General features: G+C 38.9%; 1 protein-coding gene across 9 annotated transcripts in view; it reads left to right on the top strand.

Annotated features, from left to right (window-relative positions):
* The window catches only part of PHLDB2 (pleckstrin homology like domain family B member 2), a 114226-nt gene that overhangs the window by 80226 nt on the left and 15273 nt on the right, over positions 1-18727 (top strand). For 5 of the 9 annotated variants that reach the window (XM_043510427.1, XM_043510442.1, XM_043510445.1 and 2 more), the window contains 4 exons: positions 1814-1954; positions 3230-3329; positions 14506-14541; positions 17718-17925. In XM_043510427.1, the coding sequence (XP_043366362.1) occupies positions 1814-1954; positions 3230-3329; positions 14506-14541; positions 17718-17925 (485 nt within the window). The remainder of the gene's footprint in view (positions 1-1813; positions 1955-3229; positions 3330-14505; positions 14542-17717; positions 17926-18727) is intronic. The other 4 variants (XM_043510456.1, XM_043510449.1, XM_038378857.2 and 1 more) reach the window with 1 other exon arrangement.

The following is an 18727-nucleotide window of genomic DNA, read 5'->3' as shown; positions in this document are numbered from 1 at the left end:
GAGTAATTCCTAGTACAAAACTCTGTGTGTAATTTCTCTCTTTCCTATAAAGCTAAGATCATCTCTCTGTTCTGGATTTGTGTTTCCTCACTCTCTTTCTCCTCGCTCTATTGCTCAACTTCCATCAGTCCATTGGCCTGAGGTCATGGTTACACATGTAGATCCTTTTCCTTTATCTGATACACCACCTCCTCTTCCAGCTAAGAAACATCGCAGGCAACAACAGGTAACAATTAAAAGCTGATCATCTTGGATTTTGTTTATGGTGGCAATGAAGTCATTTACACATGAATTTTTCATGTGATGTGATTATCTAAGAATCCATAATTGATTCAGATTTGCAGAGTTTTGTACTTAAAGAGTTTGCTGAAATATTTATGAATTATTACTGAGTGGTGTCGAATAAATAGTCTCTTCTTGTGGTGGTCTGTAAATGTGTTTAGTGATAGAGACATGCACAATGAGATGAGAAAAGATCTCATAATAGCCCCTGGTACTGTACATATTGTATGTCTGTTCGCTGTTAAAACAAACAAATAACACAGTGGAAAATGCTGACACTTGAGAGCTATCTTAATTGTTGGAAGCTCTTACAAACAATAAAGTGCCAGTGGTTAGCTCTAACGTCAAATTTAAATGGAGGGTTTTCTATTACCGTCCAACAATGAACTCCAAAAATATATTGGCTTTAAACTACCAGTTCATTAGCATTTGGAGGGGTTTATTTTTCTGTTGCCTAATAGGATGCCACTTGTAAACTTAGGCTTTGTCTACACAGCTTTTAGCAACACATCCATGTCGTTAAAAGTCAGACAGTATAAACACTGTTAGCACTTTTGCCAACAAAATACTTCCACCCCCTATAAGCGAGGTTCACATTGTTAACAGGAGCCATTTACACTGCCATTTGCCACAGCAAAACTTTTGTCTTTCAGGAGGGGGCTTTTTTAAGCATTTCTGAACGACAAAAGTTTTGTCGTTCAATTGGCTGTGTAAACAAAGCCTTAGACTCCTTGTGTTTTTTAAAATAATAATTAGGTGCAGGGCCAGCAATGTGTTCCTGTTCTTACAATGTTTTCTTAATCAACAGGCAGTACTGATGTAAAATTACAGGCCCATTTTTATGTACAGTATGATTCAGTTTCAAATTGGTGATGATTTAATGTTAAGCTTTACTTTCTGTTTACAAAATATTTTTCATTCTATGTGTGTGATAGCTTTTGAGAGCTTTGTTTAAGATGAATCTCTTAACAACTCATCTGTATGGAAACAAATTTTTAGTTTTAAGGGGATGAAGAATTAAAACTGTTGTTTATTTCTAAAATAATCTCCCTGTCATTAATTTGGTCCACAATCTCCATAAAAAGAAATGGAATTTGTAACGTATTGAATCTTGGAAGTCACACCACTTGTATTTGGCCATTTATATGTCTTAACTGGCAGAACTTATTAATGCTAAGTGTTTAAATAAGAACCCTAAGCACTGCACAAGCTTCAGAGAGTCTTTAATGCTATTCTAAATTGAGAATAGTTGAGCATTTTTATCTTTGGGGACAATTGGTTACTGTTTTACCATGCACCATATAAATTTCTATGACTAGTGATATGTTTTTAGTACTGCAGCAGCCTTTAAAATAAAATAAATAAATAAATTCTGGACAAGATGTGAAACAGAATATTTAGCTTTAAAATGAGACACGTTCTTTACAGTGAAATTTCAAGACTGTAGATTTCTTTATATTCTGTGTGAAACGTAATTTACTAAACAGTTCAGTTCATTTTGTCAAAACAGTGTTGCAAATTATATTTTAAGCACTTTAGAAATTTGGAAGAAAGAAAGAAACAGCACAAGGAGGGCACATATTTGAGTGATACTCTACCCCGCAAGAAAACTACTCCCTCTGTATCGCCACACTTCAGTAGCGCTACTCTTGGACGAAGCGTTACTCCTAAAGTAAGTAATATGCCTATATATAGCTTTTCCATTTCTATTGCCCCTATGAAAAGTTAAGGAGTTAAGGTTGAGTAACGCAAGGATGTTTCAGAGTAGCAGCCGTGTTACTCTGTATTCGCAAAAAGAAAAGGAGTACTTGTGGCACTTTAGACACTAACAAATTTATTTGAGCATAAGCTTTCGTGAACTACAGCTCACTTCATTAGATGTTGTAATTATCCCAAAACTAAGGCTATGTCTACACTCTCTAAAACACTCTGCAACTCTTCCGCTGTAGACACTTGGGCCTAGTCTACGCTGGGAAAGGGGTGGGTATCTGATCTAAGTTATGCAACTTCAGCTACGTGAATAACGTAGCTGAAGTCGACGTACTTAGATCTATTTACTGAGGTGTCTTCTGCTGACACTCCCCGTTGACTCTGCCTACGCTTCTCGCACTGGTGGAGTACCAGAGTCGACGGGAGAGTGCTCAGCGGTCAATTTATTACGTCTTCACTAAATGCAATAAATTGAACCCCCGCTGGATCGATCGCTCTGGAGGGAAGTGTAGACATGTCCTTATTACAGCAAAAGAAGGGATCCTACCATCTGCGTAGGTAATCCATGTCCCCCAAGAGCTGGTAACTGGGTTGACTGAAGAATTTTTCCATCATCATAGCACTGTCTACACCGGTTGTTAAGTATCTTAACTATGTCTCCCAGGACAGTGGCTTTTTTGCATCCTGAGAGACATAGCCATGCCGATGTAACTTTTCAGTGTAGATAAACCCTAGATGTTACAAACCAATACATTCAGAGTTAAACGTAAAGGAAATCCAAACATGTTAAGATATGGAAAGGCACCAAAACAACCTTAATTTAAACCTGTAGTGATGTCATGCAATAAACACACATGCATTATTAACAGTTAATTTATGATTACTATATAATAGTGATTGCAATTTCAAATTAAAGTAAACTGATTTTTAAAGAAAATTTAGAGTTCTGATTTTTCTTTTCCTCATCGTCTTACTAAAAGGTGGAGATGAAACTGAAAATTGTATCTAGATTGTGGCACCATGAATCATTGTAGAGCAACCAGAGCCTTCATCTGATTTTAGGAGGAGAAGATACTGGAAAATATTTCAGAAATTGAGAATGTGTACAGCTAAAGTAGTTTATAGCTGATACTTTGTCATGAAATCCATATGAGGTATTTGTTTTGTCCGGAATTGCTGACGTACAAAGTTATAAGGTGTGCAGTTTGTAAATATCTGTTCACAAAATTTTATGCAGGGTCATTTGCCACTAGGACAGAGCAACAGCTGTGGCAGTGTACTTCCTCACTGTCTGGCAACCATAACCAAAGAGTCTGAATCAAGAAGAATGCATAAAGGTAAAGTTATTTTAAAACGCTTACCAGTGCTTTCTATTCATGGATATCTAATATTCATTCTTCTGGAAAGTAAATCCCAAATCAGTGTACTTGTAAACGCTGTAGATTATATTAGGGCTTTGAAGTAATAATTTTCCTTTCACTATGAAAATAAAAAGCTGCATAGACAATTTTTAGACTTCAGCAAAATAAGATGTATGGCATTAAGCTATATTGCAGGAGCACAGGTAATGGCTCCTTGTCATTTCAATTTGAAAGTACATAATTTTCACATATGCTGTAGTAAACAAGAAAGGTGCATTGAAGAATATGTGTTGGGTAAGCTGGGTAACTCCAACTACTGTATCTTGAGTGATTTTTTTTTTTTTAAGACAACTTATTAAAGATACAACGTGTGTGTGTGTGTGTGTGTGTGTGTGTGTTTGTGAACATTCTCCAATGACTTGATCTTGTAAATTACTCTTCATGTGCAGATACTTTTGCCAGGGTGGAGTAATTAGGGTTTATGATTGTCCCTTAAAGATGAAGATTTATAACAGATTACAGTTCATTTTAATCTATCATAGATGTATGTGCCTAAAAATACTGATGGTTGTAGCTGTGCTGGTGCAACTCTGGAATGAGGACATGACCATTCTGCATCCAGTGTACAGTACTGCTCTGAAACATGTCCCTGCAAGCCTTGGGGTTCTGTTTATTTTCCCTCAGCTTGAGCTCATTCGTGCTCAATTTTTTTTCAATAAAAATATGTTTGATTCTGTTAACTCTGCAAACTCAACCATTTCTGAGATCTGAGAATCAATATCAGTTCTTTCTGGCATGTGCATCATTACCAAAAATAAATAGTCTACTGTAGAAATTTACTTAACAATTGTCTTAATTGTGCATTAGCCAAAACAGAACCCATACTACTTTTCCACAGTACTTTTCCATGATCGTTTCCCATATCTGTGTTGGCTATTCAGGGCTAATGTGTTAAAAGCATGATTATAGCCTAAGAAAATGCTTGTAGTCGACCAAATCAACAGAGGTGACTGAATACATATGGAGCAGATTTGCTGAGTAAAATTGCAACCATTTTTACATAGTCACCTTACAGAATTGAACCACACTTCTGGGTTTGCTTCTTAGGGCTTCAGTATTCTGGAGGGCCTTGCACAAACTTTCTTTATTTTTATTTATTTATTTATTTTTTGGTTACTTCCACGCTGAAGTATTTCAGAAGCAGCCAGAAAAACAGATTAATTATTGTCAGCCTGGAAAGCTTCTCTGTTGTGTATTTTGCAATACAATATTTTGTACCCATACTATTTTGCTATTTTTTGTGACATAATTTGTTTGCTTTGTTTACAAAACATAAGAGACAAATGTCAAGCAATTCTTTTAAGTTAGAAGATCACAATTTTTAAAAATAGGAATGATTTTTGCAAGACTGATTTCAAGACTGCATTTAGAGTAGGTGATGTGAAACAACTGTGAATTGTTAAATACTTTTTTGCAAATTGAAGATGCTGGCTATTATGGGAAAGATAGACCCACTAATTTTGAAATTCTTTGCCCAAATTTTATGTTGCAAACTCTGCCAATCAAATTTCTTTTGTCAGCATGCAACCCAAACTATGATATGTCCCATATGAACAACTGCCTAATACATAGATCAGGAAAATGCTGAGAGAATGGGGGAGAGAATCACTGAAATTAGTATGTATAATAGTAGACTATAGACTAAATTAAAAAAATATATAGTCTAATTCAAGCAGATAGAGAATACAAAAAAGAGGTATATTGATACTGTGCAAGGTGCTTTTTTCGATGCCATCTGGAATAATATGTGCTTTTGTGATTGTCATATCACAGGAAGATAATTATTGCCTTAAAAGAGGTGGCAGAGAGGATAGCTGGTATGAAGATACTAAATTATTAAAAGAGGTTTAGGAGATTGGGATTATTCTCATTGGGAATGAGGAAATTTCTTGATGGCCTAATTTGATGTGTTGAGACATAATAAAGAACTAAAGCTGTTGATAGATGCTTTGCTTGCACTCACACAGGTTTTAAAAGTGGGAGATTTATTTGAAACAGAGGGGATCTAGGAATAAATGCAAAAAACATGTAGAACGGTCTCTGCTTCACTCTCCTTCCTTAGTGATATTTTTAATGTTTATTACCTTTTTGTGGGAGGAGTTTGAAGGATATAATTGCTTTTTTCTGTTCCTAAATTGTCTTAAAGTTTGGGGAAAATTGTTGAATCTCATAAACAGGCAACTAAATTGTTTGCAGAAACTTTTCTTTAGACAATTTGTTAAATACTCCTATATGTTGAACAAATCAGTGAAGAAATACAAAAATGCATCATCAAACAAGCATTCGGTGTGTGGAAACCTTAGGGGCAAGTGTTAAAACCTTTGAATACAGACACAAATGAGGCTCCAATAGAATTTAGTGGGAAGGCCTGTACCATGAATACAGAGGCATAATTTAGTCCATTCGGTAGAACTTACATTCTCTTTAATAGTATCCATGGAGAATGTGTGTTGCCTTAAAATAGTGAAAATTTGTTAAAAATTTTCACTCATGTCCTATGATTTAAACATAATTTTTAATTTAGTATTTTGTTATTAGGGACAGGTCAAATTCTGTTCTCAAATATGGCTCCGGTTGATTCCATAGAAGATGGATTAGTGTAACTAAGGATCACGTTCCGCATAACATCACAAACACATAGTTGAGAATGAAGACAAATCAGGAGTGAGCAGAAGTTAAATTTATTCTGCTTTCTTTCCTAAGTCCTGACAACTATATGATTTCCTTTCCTTACAATCATCCCTTTATTTCTTTGCCAGCTCTCCTCCTAAATAAAATCATTATTTTTATAAACATATTTCATCAGAAAGATAAGCTTGCCCTTTTGTCTACAAAAAAGTGTAACAGCTGTTGAATATCTCAGAAAGTTATATGCTGCTCTTGTAGGGGGATTGATATGTTGATCTTGTACATCTTTCCCATTTCTCTTAATAACACTGAACCCCAGAAAAGATTAATTGAGAGAAGGGAAGATTCTTGTACAGCCCAGCACAGTGGGCACGTTTATATAGTGGTATATAGGGTTGTGATATATAGACATTTGTGAAAACCAAAATATAGCTATTGTCTAATTTTAGATCTGGCAAGTGATGTCACCCCTCCTGGTTTACCTGATCCTGCAATGTGCTACAGGACTTCACAATTCTTTGTTCAGTATATTGTGTGGCTTTGCAGAGATAAGTAGTTTGTTCCCCCCCCCCCCCAATAAATAAAAGATAGATATAAATATTGTCTGTTTGTTCAGCTTAAGTGGACAGATCAAGAGAAAACATGTATAAAATTCTTTAGACACGTTAAAACAATAAAACTATGTATTGATCTTTAATATCCCCTGCCCTTCCCCCCAGAAAGCTCATTTTGTTAGTACAGTATATGTAAAAAGTAGATTCTAAACATTGTGAACTCGTGATGTATATTAAAACATCACTTACTTCACTTGCCTTCTCTCTGACAATTGACAGGCTTGACGCACCAGTGGGTTTCTGCGCTGAAGGTGATGTGTTGTGGGTGACCTGATAGTCCCAGTTTATTGCTTCCATAAGCATGGACAATCCCCTTGAATTTATTGGCATTATATATGCTTATGCAAGTGGTGACTTATAGTCTTGTATGATGAATGCCTTTTTATCCTTGCTGCTTGGAGTATATACCATAAATATAGTACTGTGTAACATAAACTGCAATATTAAATGGAGTTGAAGTGCTGCTCAGGTGTTAATGGTGTTTCCAGTGGCTTACGAGCTTTCTTGGGGATGAAATTCTTAGGCCAGAGATATCTGTGTGTGCATATGTATAATTCTGTAGAAAGTTATTCAGGTGTCTCTGGAGGAATTGACAGCTAAGCTAATTCAGAAATGTTTTTCTAAAAAAGTATTAAATTAAATAGTCCTAAAATTATTTCTCTCTAATTTCTACTTCCCTTACCCAAAAAAATGTAAATTTGAAAATCCAAAAAAGTAAAATATAAATTTAAAAATGAATATTTTAATTTCACCAAAGTCAGGAAATGGAGCATTTTCAAATTCACTTTAATTTGACCATGTTGTGCATATTCATTAAGCTATTTGGCTTTATGCAGGAATAGAAAACACAACAGATAGGCAAGGGGACTGACTTAAATTTAATGTGGGAACTGCAGCTTTGCATATCTTGATTCTGGGGCAGTTGATGCCTCATCTACAAATAAATTTAAGACCAGGGGACAATGGTTTTCATTTGGAAGTATTTTCAGATCTATTCATACTAAATAGACTTACTTGCAAAGACTACCAAAAGTGTGAGTGACAAGTAACCTGATTTAGAAAACTAGACCTCACAAGGAAATAACTAAGGCGTTGTCTACACTGGCAAGTTTCTGCACAGTGAAGCAGCTTCCTGCGCTGTAATTCCCGAGGTGCACACACTACCAAGCCACTTAGTGCGCAGAAAGTGTGCAGTTGCAGCGCTGTAAAACACCCACCCCAACGAGAGGCGTAGAGCTTTCTGCGCTGGGGCACAATGCCACAGTGCCAGTGCAGACACCCTGGTCGATGACAGTGCTGTGATTGGCCTCCAGGAGGTGTCCCACAATGCCTGTTCTCGCCTCTCTGGTCATTGGTTTGAACTCTGTTACCCTGCCCTCAGGTGACCAATCGTCATCCCCAGCCCTTAAATTCCTTGGGAATTTAAAAGTCCCTTTCCTGTTTGCTGGGTGACGCGTGCAGTGGTCTTAGCGCATCTTTCCAGGTGACCATGCCTGATCCATGCACCAGGTGAGCCCCCGCTTGGAGCAATGCCGAGCTGCTGGACCCCATCAGCATTTGGGGAGAGGAGGCTGTCCAGTCCCAACTGCACTCCAGCCATAGGAATTATGATACCTATGGACAGATTTCATGATGCATGACAGAAAGGGGCCATGACTGGGACACACTTCAGTACGGGGTCTAAGTGAAGGAGTTGTGGAACGCCTACCACAGGGTGCAGGAGGCAAACCGCTGCTCTGGTGCTGCGCCCATGAGCTGCCAGTTCTACAAAGGGCTGGACGCGATTCTCGGTGGCAACCCTACCTCCACTGCGAAGGCCACTGTGGATACTTCCATGTCTCACGTGCCAGTCGAGAGCAGACCGAGCCCGGAGGAGAAAATATGGACGAGGATGTGGAGGGGTGGGCGACCCAGAGGCAGAGGATGATTCGAAGGTCAGAGATGCATGCAGTCAGGAGCTCTTTTCTACCCCAGAGGAGTCTAGCCAGTCACAGCAGTCGGATGTTGGCAAAGTGCAAACAGGAGAGGAGGCCCCTGGTAAGTGGATCTGATTTGGGAATCGCTGAAGTGAGCTGTTGAGGGTAGGAGGGTTGCAGAAAGCAGTCTTATCTTCCACCACATGCCTAGTCTGAGCGGCGGAACAGGCTGTTGATTGACTCCCTCACTTCACGGGAATCTCCCTCCGAGATCTCCAGGAAACTTTCTTGGAGATACTGGGCAATGCTCTGCTCTAGGTTCTTTGGCAGAACTGCTTTGTTTCTTGTCCCATTAAGGGTAACTTTCCCGCGCCACTCTGCCGTCATTAGGGGGACACCATTGATATACACAGGCGAGCCGCATAAGGGCCAGAGCGGAAGCCGCAGTCTTGAAGACCCTCCCTTGATTCCCTGCCTCACCCTCAGCAATGAAATATCTTTCGTAAGGAACACAGCCTGTGGAAAATGTGGGGACAGTAATGATTATTAACCCCCCCGCCCCCCCCAGGCTGGCTCTCCCCAAGAGCCATGTGCCCAATGTACAGTACAGTCCTGGAACACTGATTTCCCCAGCCCCTGCAGTTACTCACCATTTGGGGGGTTTTGTGGCTCATGTGTGCTTGCCTGGGTCAGTCAGTTAGGGACAGGTATGTGAATAGTGGCTGTGTTTTAAATCAGTAGTCTGAGTGTTGCAAACAATACTGCTTTTGTAAAATGTTGCATTTTGGCTTCACAGACATGACCTTAGAAGCCCAGCCTCCCTCTTCGTTATCACTGGTGAACAGTTGCGCAGAATTAGAAAGCGGCCATGAAGAACGAAAGAGGACTTTTTGTGTGATGTCATGATGCACTCGGTCGAAAAACATGAATTGAAGGAGTGGCAGGACAGCGAAAAGAGGTACCGAAAGGAGAACGCAGCGCGCCAGAACGAAGCCATGGAGCAGCTCTTTAACATTATGGAGTGCCAAACGGACATGCTCCAGGTGCTACTAGGACTGCAAACCAAGCAGCTCCGCGCCCGTCCTCCCCTGAAGCCACTGTCGCAAAACTCTTTCCCATGCATCCCCCACAGACACTGCCAACACACTTATTAACCTTCTGGTTCCAGTCTGCATTTGCTGCATTACACTCCTGCCCTATCACAGTCCAGCCCTGTGGACTTCCAGTAGCCACTGCACTCATCACCTGTCCCTCTGCAGTTTAGCCCTGCTGAAGTACAGTATCCGCTGCACTGTACTCCAAAGGAGAAGGTTGGATATGATACCTGAATACACACAAATCTTTAACCGTCACAGGACTCTACCTCCTCCTGGGACTCTCCCTTCCCCCATCCCCCTTAGTGTTGATGTGTTTTTTTGTTTGTCTCTCTCCTGCAGTTGTTGTTCTTGTGTTTTTTTTTTTTTTTTAAATAGAATAATTGTTTGGGTTTGAAAGCAATCTCTATTCCATTAATTGAAAGCAAACAGAGCCCTGCAAAGCAACAGGCAATTTTCTTACAACTTCATAGTGCATCCTCTGCACCAATCACAATCACCTCCTAGCATTACAAGCACTGCACCTCCCGAGCATAGCAACAAATATTAATGGCTTTCAGCTTCAAATTGCTGCCTCAAGAAATCCCTGATCCTTATGGCCCCACACTGCGCCCCTCTAATAGCTCTGGTCTCTGGCTGTTGAAATTCAGCCTCCAGGTGCTGAGCCGCAGCAGTCCAGCCGTGAGTGAAGCTTTCACCCTTCCCTTCACAAATATTATGGAGTGTCCAGCATGCAGCTATAAGCATAGGAATATTGTCATTGGCTAGGTCCAGCCTCCCATATAGGCACCACCAGCGGTGGCCAAAAGCACACTCAACAGTCATTCTGCACCGCAAGAAGCAGTTCAACAAGGTGCCCCGTGTATGGCTTCATAAGCCACGGCATTAAGTGTTAGGCAAGGTCTCCCAAGATCACAGTGGGCATTTCAGCTTCCCCTACAGTGATCTTCTGGTCTGGGAAGAAAGTCCCTGCAGGCCAGTGTTCCAAAACATGCATACGTCATGCACCTTTCTGGACCAGCCTGCGTTAATGTCCATGAAATACCCACTGTGATCCACAAGCGCCTGGAGAACCATTGAGAAATACTCCTTCCGATTAATGTACTCGGTGGCTAGGTGGTCTGGTGCCAGAATTGGAATGTGCATGCCATCTATGGCCCCTCTTCAGTTAGGGAAGCCCATTTGTGCAAAGCCATCCACAATGTCACACACATTGCCCAGAGTCACGGTCTTTTGGAGCAGGATGCGATTAATGGCCCTGCACATTTCCGTCAACACGAGTCCAACGGTTGACTTTCCCACTCCAAACTAATTAGCGACCGATCGGTAGCAGTCTGGAGTAGCCAGCTTCCACAGTGCAATTGCCATGTGCTTCTCCAACGACAGGGCAGCTCTCATTCTCATGTCCTTGTGCTGCAGCGCTGGGGCAAGCTCATCACACAGTCCCATGAGTGTGGCTTTCCTCATCCGAAAGTTCTGCAGCTACTGTTCATCACCCCAAATGTGCATGACGATGTGATCCCACCACTCAGTGCTTGTTTCCCAAGCCCAAAAGCGGCATTCCACTGTGGTCAGCACTTCCGTGAATGCCATAAGCAATCTTGAGCTGTAGCTCACGAAAGCTTATGCTCAAATAAATTTGTTAGTCTCTAAGGTGCCACAAGTCCTCCTTTTCTTTTTGCGAATACAGACTAACATGGCTGCTACTCTGACACCTGTCAATAAGCAATCTTGTGTCATAGCTAGTGTGCATGGCGAGATAAATGTCGCACTCCTCTTGCCTTTGTAGTTTAAGGAATAACTCCATTGCCACGCATGTGTTAGTCAGAGCGAATAGCATATTTGTCAACAATGCGGGATCTATTGCTGCAGACCAAAGAGGCAGAGCGTACAGTACACAAACTGTTGAAAGATACCACCAAATGCGGATGAAAGCACAGGGATTGCTGGGATGCGAAGCATTGCATCACGGGGCATTGGGACAGAACCCGGGATGCCCTGCGACCCCCTCCACCTTCCCACAAGTCTTAAGAACAGAAGAGGAAGAGATGCTCAGGGGGATAGCTGCCCAGAGTGCACCACTCCAAATACCGCTGCAAGTGCCGCAAGTGTGAACATGCTATTGTGCAGGCAGCTGACAGTGTGAACAAACAACAGCCGTTTCCCTTCAGTGCTCTCTGAGCAGCACTGTAACTGCTGGCACTGTAACTTTGTCAGTGTAGACATACTCAAATACTATTTTAGCTAATTATTCTCTGAGTTAAGAGCAGTTTGTCACATTTTAAATATCTTTGGCATAAACCATTAACTGAAAAACTGTTTCTTAGCTGTCATTCTTGATAGATTTCTCAAAGATTGTGTTGCAAGTACAACTCTGGCATACATAGAATTGATTTAAGAGCTACCAATAGATAAATAAGATATCCTGTTTAAACTAAGTTGTCTACAAGTAAAGGTGATTTTAAACTTCAGCCACCTAAAGAGGAGGAGAAAGTTCTGAGGAAAAATTGGGAGCTAAGGTTAAGGTGAACCCTTGGGCCTTTGCAACTTCAGTGGGACTCCATGCACTTGTACGGCTTAGCCTGTGTATATTGGGTAGCGTGGCTAAAAAGCCATTAAAGTAGGAATGTGAGACTTGTCCACATTAAATTAAATTAAATCTAACCAATTTATGGAGTGGTCTCCCAAAGAAAGTAGTAGAAACTGCACTGCTCGTGAGTTAAAAAAACAAGAAAGGAAAGCACTGGAAAACATGCTGTATACAGAGCACTCATCACCAGCTGCCAAGATAATGAAGGTGGTCTTTTTCATCCCTAATTTCTATTGTGTTGTATGTACAATTGATATGTAGTTTAAGCACTCTTGTAAGAGCAAGATCTTGAGACATGACTTATTCTAATTTAGAATAATGGGCACTATTTTTTTTTTTAAAAAAACCTCTTAAATGGATACAATATGATTTTTTTTTAATTCTTCTTCTTCTTCTTTCTTCTCAAACTCAGGAAAAGCCAAAAAAGGTATGAGAACACCCTTTTATCTGTCTGTCTGATCCCTGAGGTGTTTTGCTGAAGTCACTAATTAAAGTGACACTGTCAAGTAGTTCAGGACCAAAATCTGTGTAAATTGTAAAGTTGTTGAAATGCAGTGCAGAGCCTTCTACAGATTCCCACTTTAAAAAAAAAATAGCTTTTCAAAATAAACTCATGACTATCATGGGTAGCTAAAAAGTTCTCATACCTGCAGAGACGCCACCTGTGCATTAGCCTAATGTTTTTGCTCTGTGCCTCAGAACCAAACAAGTGGAGCACAAAAAAACAGAACTAGGTTCACACAGCTGGGCTGTTTTATGTTTGATGACAAGAAAGTAAAGCCAACAGTGCTATTTTGGTATATGCTCCATACAAAAATGACTGAGGTGTTGCATACATACAAACAAAAAACGGAAAAGAGATGTTATTTTTAACCTTCTAAGAAGATAAAGGAAACAGTTTTTTTAAAAGATCAGTTTTTAAAAATACTTAAGTGTCTCTTTTGAAAGCAACTTGAGTAATAGCTGTGACTTCACAATTATTCAGAGTTACTAGATTTGTGGATTTATAACAACTGTTGGTCTTGGTGTTTTTAATGAGCTATTTTGTTGTTGCATATGCATTCTTAGACTTAACTACGCAGTTACTAACGTTATTTTGTTTTGTTCTTATTACTTTAAAAAAAAACACCTTAATTTTGTTCTTTTGTTATTATGTCACAGTTTGCTTTTTACAGGATTTTTTGCAAACCCCAAGGAAGGGATGGGAAAGGGGCAGAATATTGTAGTGACATCTTACTGGGAACTTACTACTTTTAGTAGCAGCCTCTATGGTTGAGCAACTTAATTGCCAAAATGTCTGTAAGCAATGGATGCTTTCTGTGTAGTATATATTTCTCTCTTCACTTTCAATCCTGGATATCACCTTCATGACCCTATCTTCAGATTTTTATTTTATTTTGTTATTAAATAATAAGCTTGAGGTCCTTATTACTCCTTTGTCAGAGACTATTTTAGTTTCTTTGGTTATCACCCTGACTTCAGTATTGGGGGTGGAGTGGGAGACATACCTTGAGTAAATCTGTTCACAAAAAGATTCTGGATAAGCAGTGAAGGGCTGTAATGGATGTAGGTAGGTTATATTTTGGTGCCATTGGAAAGCTGATGCTGAGCTATGTTAGTACTGGGACTAAAGTAAACTGCCTGTCTAAGGCACAAAGAGAAAAGGAGAACATGGTATTATATTTTCTGCAGATGAACACATGATGTACATACTGTACTTAGAAAGAGATACAGTTTGCCATTGAGTTATATTGGCATAAATTCAATTGAAGGAGCAATATTTTTTAATTATTACAATAGTGCAATTTTTCTTTGTGGGAAATGATACTCTGCTTATTTCAAAGTGTATTCAAAGTTGTAAATTATCCTTTTTTCTGCATGGCATTTTTAAAATAATTTTGTGAGTTTTCATACCTGTCATCAATCTTACATTCTTTCTGCGTGTAAAGAGGGTAGAAGATAACCATCGGTGACAGAAAGCATTCTCACAAGAACAGTTTAAAATCCTCTCTTTTCACGATCAACAAGATTAAAATGTTTCACTATATTCAACATATAAAAAAATAGAGTTAATTTTTCCAGTGAAATATGGGAAGTGTTTAATTTTAAAAGTAAAATTAAGGGTTTTTTTAGCAGTCTATATTAGTAAACTAGGACTCAAAAAATACACGCATTAGAATAATATTTCTCCTTTCAGTAATTTCTGTTTCCTTCTCTTTTCATAATGAATAATTGAAAACTCTTTTAAAGGAGCAATTAATCATTCCAAAGGTACAAATATTAAAGGTAATTTTATCAAATGTTGGAAATATCATCATTTGTCATAATTATTATTAAAAACAAACTACACATACAAATCAGTAACATCTGTTATAGGAACTGTTACACGGTGTTTATTATTATCCATCAAAGCTGAAGAGTGTGTGTGTGTGTGTGTGTGTGTCTCACTTTGTTCTCCTCCACTAACTAGTTCAGTTGAACTTCCATTGAAGTCTAATCTCTTCTTGAATGACAAGTACAAGGCAATTGGCATCTTGGAAATCAGCTTTAATTGTATATAGGAAAACATTCAGTAACTGACTGAAATGGAGAAATAATGTATGTTGTCTTGGAGATGTGTGGAGTTCATGCTTTCCTTAAAGCAATGCCATTTATGATTCGGTGTGAGCTATGCACTATTCAGATACATTTTTGAGAATACTGTAGCTCTTTTTTGATGAAGCTCCAGTGACAATAGTTTGCTCTCTAAAATGGAATTCTGCTTACTGTCATGCCAGAGAAACTATCCCAGAACCAAACCAACTCATGTGTAGGTACAATACCAGAGGAAGAAGGCATGTTATTAAAAACTACTATGGAAAATATTCCCAATTCGATTTCTTAAGTCATTAATAATGGTGACTAATAAAAAAATGTATAAAATATGATGTGACAAAATCCCCAGAAAAATTATTATCTGGATTAATTATGAATCAGTAGATTGTTTCTCGATTCAGGAGAGATTTTAATATATTCAATTGGTGCTGTTCATCTCCTGGTCTAACTCATGCTCATGTTTTATCACAGGTTTATGCACAATGTAGTCTGAAGTATTTAAGAATCAAAGTGCAAGCAGTTCTTCGGTTGTTTCAAACAGAATGTGATCTCTGACCCAATGTGGACAAATATAATACCTTAATACTGTACAAGCATTAAAAGGGATTTTATAGAATATCTTTATGCACCAAACTGGCAGGTTCCTTTATACCTCCTGCTTATAAATCAAAGGCTTATCTATATGGTGCGGCTATGTGCATTGGAGGGGTATGAATTCTAAAGCGCACCAACATGCTGCGCATTTAACTGCTCCGTGAAGATCTTCCTGGCATGCATTAAAGTTCCCTAGCGTGTGTTAAATGTAGTAATGAAGTATTATCTTAATGTGTAGTAGGGTATTTTTAGTTCATGCCAGCTGGGTCTACATGGGCCAGTTAGTGTGCAACACATTGCTGCACTTTAGAATTCACACCCCTCTAGTGTGCATTGCCATATAATGTAGACAAGCCCCTAGATTGCATGAACATGATCTCTTGCACTCTGTATAAATGCTGCAGCTTTATTTACAAAAGTTTTCAAAATTATTTGGTTAAAACAGACTAAATGTCTGTTTCCAAGAAGGCAAATGCTTTAACTGAATCATTCCAATCCACCCATGTGGTTTACACAATCATGATCATTTAACCTGACTTTTTTTAAAAAAATAAGCATTACAAATGGTGTGTTTACATGGGGCAAGAACTAAGATTTCTGTTTGCATGCTTACCATCTGTACATGCTAGATGGATGCTCACAGGAAGCAGGAACTACTTGTGATTTTATAGTGGTATTTAAAACAAAAAAAAAACATGCACACAGAAGTATTTCATGAGGCTATTGGGCTACAAAAGTCTGTTTCAGTCTTGTAAGGGGAATCTCAAGTAGTACTAGTAAGTTTTAGGGAGATACCTTAGTAATGTGAATCAGGATTACTTAAAGTATATGCTCTTTATTTTCAGCATATAAACTAAAGGCTTGATCTTCAGTTGCCATTAAGGCCAATACAAAATTTGACTTTAGTGGGAGCTGCAGGTACTTGGCACCCCTGAAAATCAGGGCATTTTAGTTAGGTGGTGATTTAGATGCCTAACTTTAGCTACCCTTTGTCACAGTTTCAGGGTAACTGTGCTTATAGCCCCGAGGGTTGCCAACCCTCCAGAATTAATTCCTGGAGACTCCAGGACAAAGATTAATCTTTAATTAAGCATTATGTCATGTGATGAATCTCCAGGAATACATCCAACCAAAATTGGCAACCCTAAAGCCCCCCCCTCCCATCCCACCCCAACCCGTGGTTCACTCCAGGAATGCCAAGTCAGTTCTCGGGCCTCTATCTGTTACTAGTGTCTGGATGGGGACTATGTCCCACTCCCTTCTGACTGGCAGTTATAAGGCTTCACAGCCCATCATACAAGGTGATACCCCAGCAAGCCCATCTGCCTAATGGCCAGCATCTGTGTGTTGCTTTCTCTCCGAGGACTACAAACGGTGTATTGCCAGCAGTTACAAGTTACCGCACAGCTCTTTCTATGCAAGCACATTTATTCTTGTAATGATAAAAGCATTACAGAGACACCATAATAAAAACAATAAACAGATCTACCCGCTTATTGAATGTACCAGAAATTGCCCATCAATCCTCCAGGTAGGTCAAAGACTTTCAATCCCTTCAGTAAAGGTTGAAGGTGCCCTCTGACCCCTTCAGCCTATTTGCTGAGTCAAAAGAAAGACACAGATCTGTTTAAACTCTACTTTTTATGCCACAAACCCTTTCTTTGTTTGAGTCTCTGGAAAACCCAGTTTGAATTAGTATATGCAAACCACCCTAGAGGATCGTACCTCTCTGGAGTGGTTTACAGTTTCAGCAACCCACCTTATCATTCATCACTCTTTTTAGTTCTTGGAGGAGCTATGATAACGCTCCTCTATGGAGCAGTACACAGTCATATATAACCATTCATAAATTTAATACAATAGACCCCAAAGTTATTTTATGGGGTTGCAATATCTGTCACACCTTAGTTTTAGAGTTTTGGCGTGGCTTTTGCACCTTTGTTTCCATAATTCACATACAAAAAATAAATATTAAAAAAAATTGTTTGAAATTTGATGAAGTTTAGCCAGTAAACTAATCCCACAAGTGATGAAAATGAATTCCTTTGTGTCAGTCACAAGCAAATCCAGTTTTCTTAAATCTTCTGTATGTTTATGATTATTCTATTAAATTCTGTAGAACATTACTACTTTGGTCACAATGCAATTTTAGATTAAGATGGTGTTCAAAATGCTTCTACAGCTATTTCTAAACATTTATTTTTTAGTTCAGAGAATTTTAAGTGTAAAAATTAGGTAAGCTTACTTTTCTTTTCTTTGATTGCACTCTGTAGGGTATAAGCATCAACATATATGTGAAGAACAAAGGCAGAAATCTCCTGAATTCTACAGCAGAACTGCATCTGAATCTAATGTGTATCTAAATAGTTTCCATTACCCCGATCATAGCTACAAGGACTATGCATTTGATACATTAAGCTTAGACAGTTCTGACAGTATGGAGACCAGCATATCTGCGTGCTCCCCTGATAATATTTCCAGGTAAATGTTAACTTCTCATATTTTTTTCTTAATGGAAAACGTTAGAACAAGTTATAAGCATTGAAGCTGTATATCCCTAGGGCAATTGAAACATTACTTCTCTTTAAGGTGAGAAAGATAAGATAGAAGCTTTTACTAACTGGATAAGAAAATCTGCAAGAATTGGACAGAAATATTATTTAGCATTTGGATACTTTTTTCATTTTCAAATCAATGTAACTAATTCTCATCTCATCCCTGAGTTTTGCAGATGGGAAATTAAAGTATGGAGAGGTTAAGTAACTTGTTTAAGGTCACACAGAGAATCAGTGTCACAGCTGGGATTAAACCTATGGAGGAGTTGACTTTCTGCATGTTTTAGTGGATTTGGCATAAGACTGCCTCTCTGATTGCTGTAGACTTCTTACGTAGGATATTCATTGTCAAGTCCATGATCCAGCAACTAAATTTACTCTCTGTCTGTATCTAAGATGTTACCTCATTAGGAGCTTGGACTGCTGAACTTTTTGGATCTCTTGCCAATAATGCTAGCAATCTAGTCTCTCCTCTCCAAATCAGAATTTAAAAAAGAGTTCTTGGTTCCCAAGCATGGGCCCTAATCTCTAGGCTCTGCTTCTCTTATTTTAGGATCTTATCAATGTAACCACTAAAGATAAAAGCAATATCTTGTATTTATTTAAAAACAAAATTGCACAGCAGCTGGGGTCTGAAAACAGCATATTGACAACCCTTTCTTCTCTGACTGTCCCATTGTGGTGATAGCACTTTGATTTCTGCCAAATCCCTGTTTGGGTAGTTTGGG

Source organism: Dermochelys coriacea, chromosome 1 (assembly GCF_009764565.3).
Source record: "Dermochelys coriacea isolate rDerCor1 chromosome 1, rDerCor1.pri.v4, whole genome shotgun sequence".
NCBI lineage: Eukaryota > Metazoa > Chordata > Testudines > Dermochelyidae > Dermochelys > Dermochelys coriacea.
Note: the sequence above shows the minus strand (reverse complement) of the source record. Positions and strands in the feature narration are given on the sequence as shown.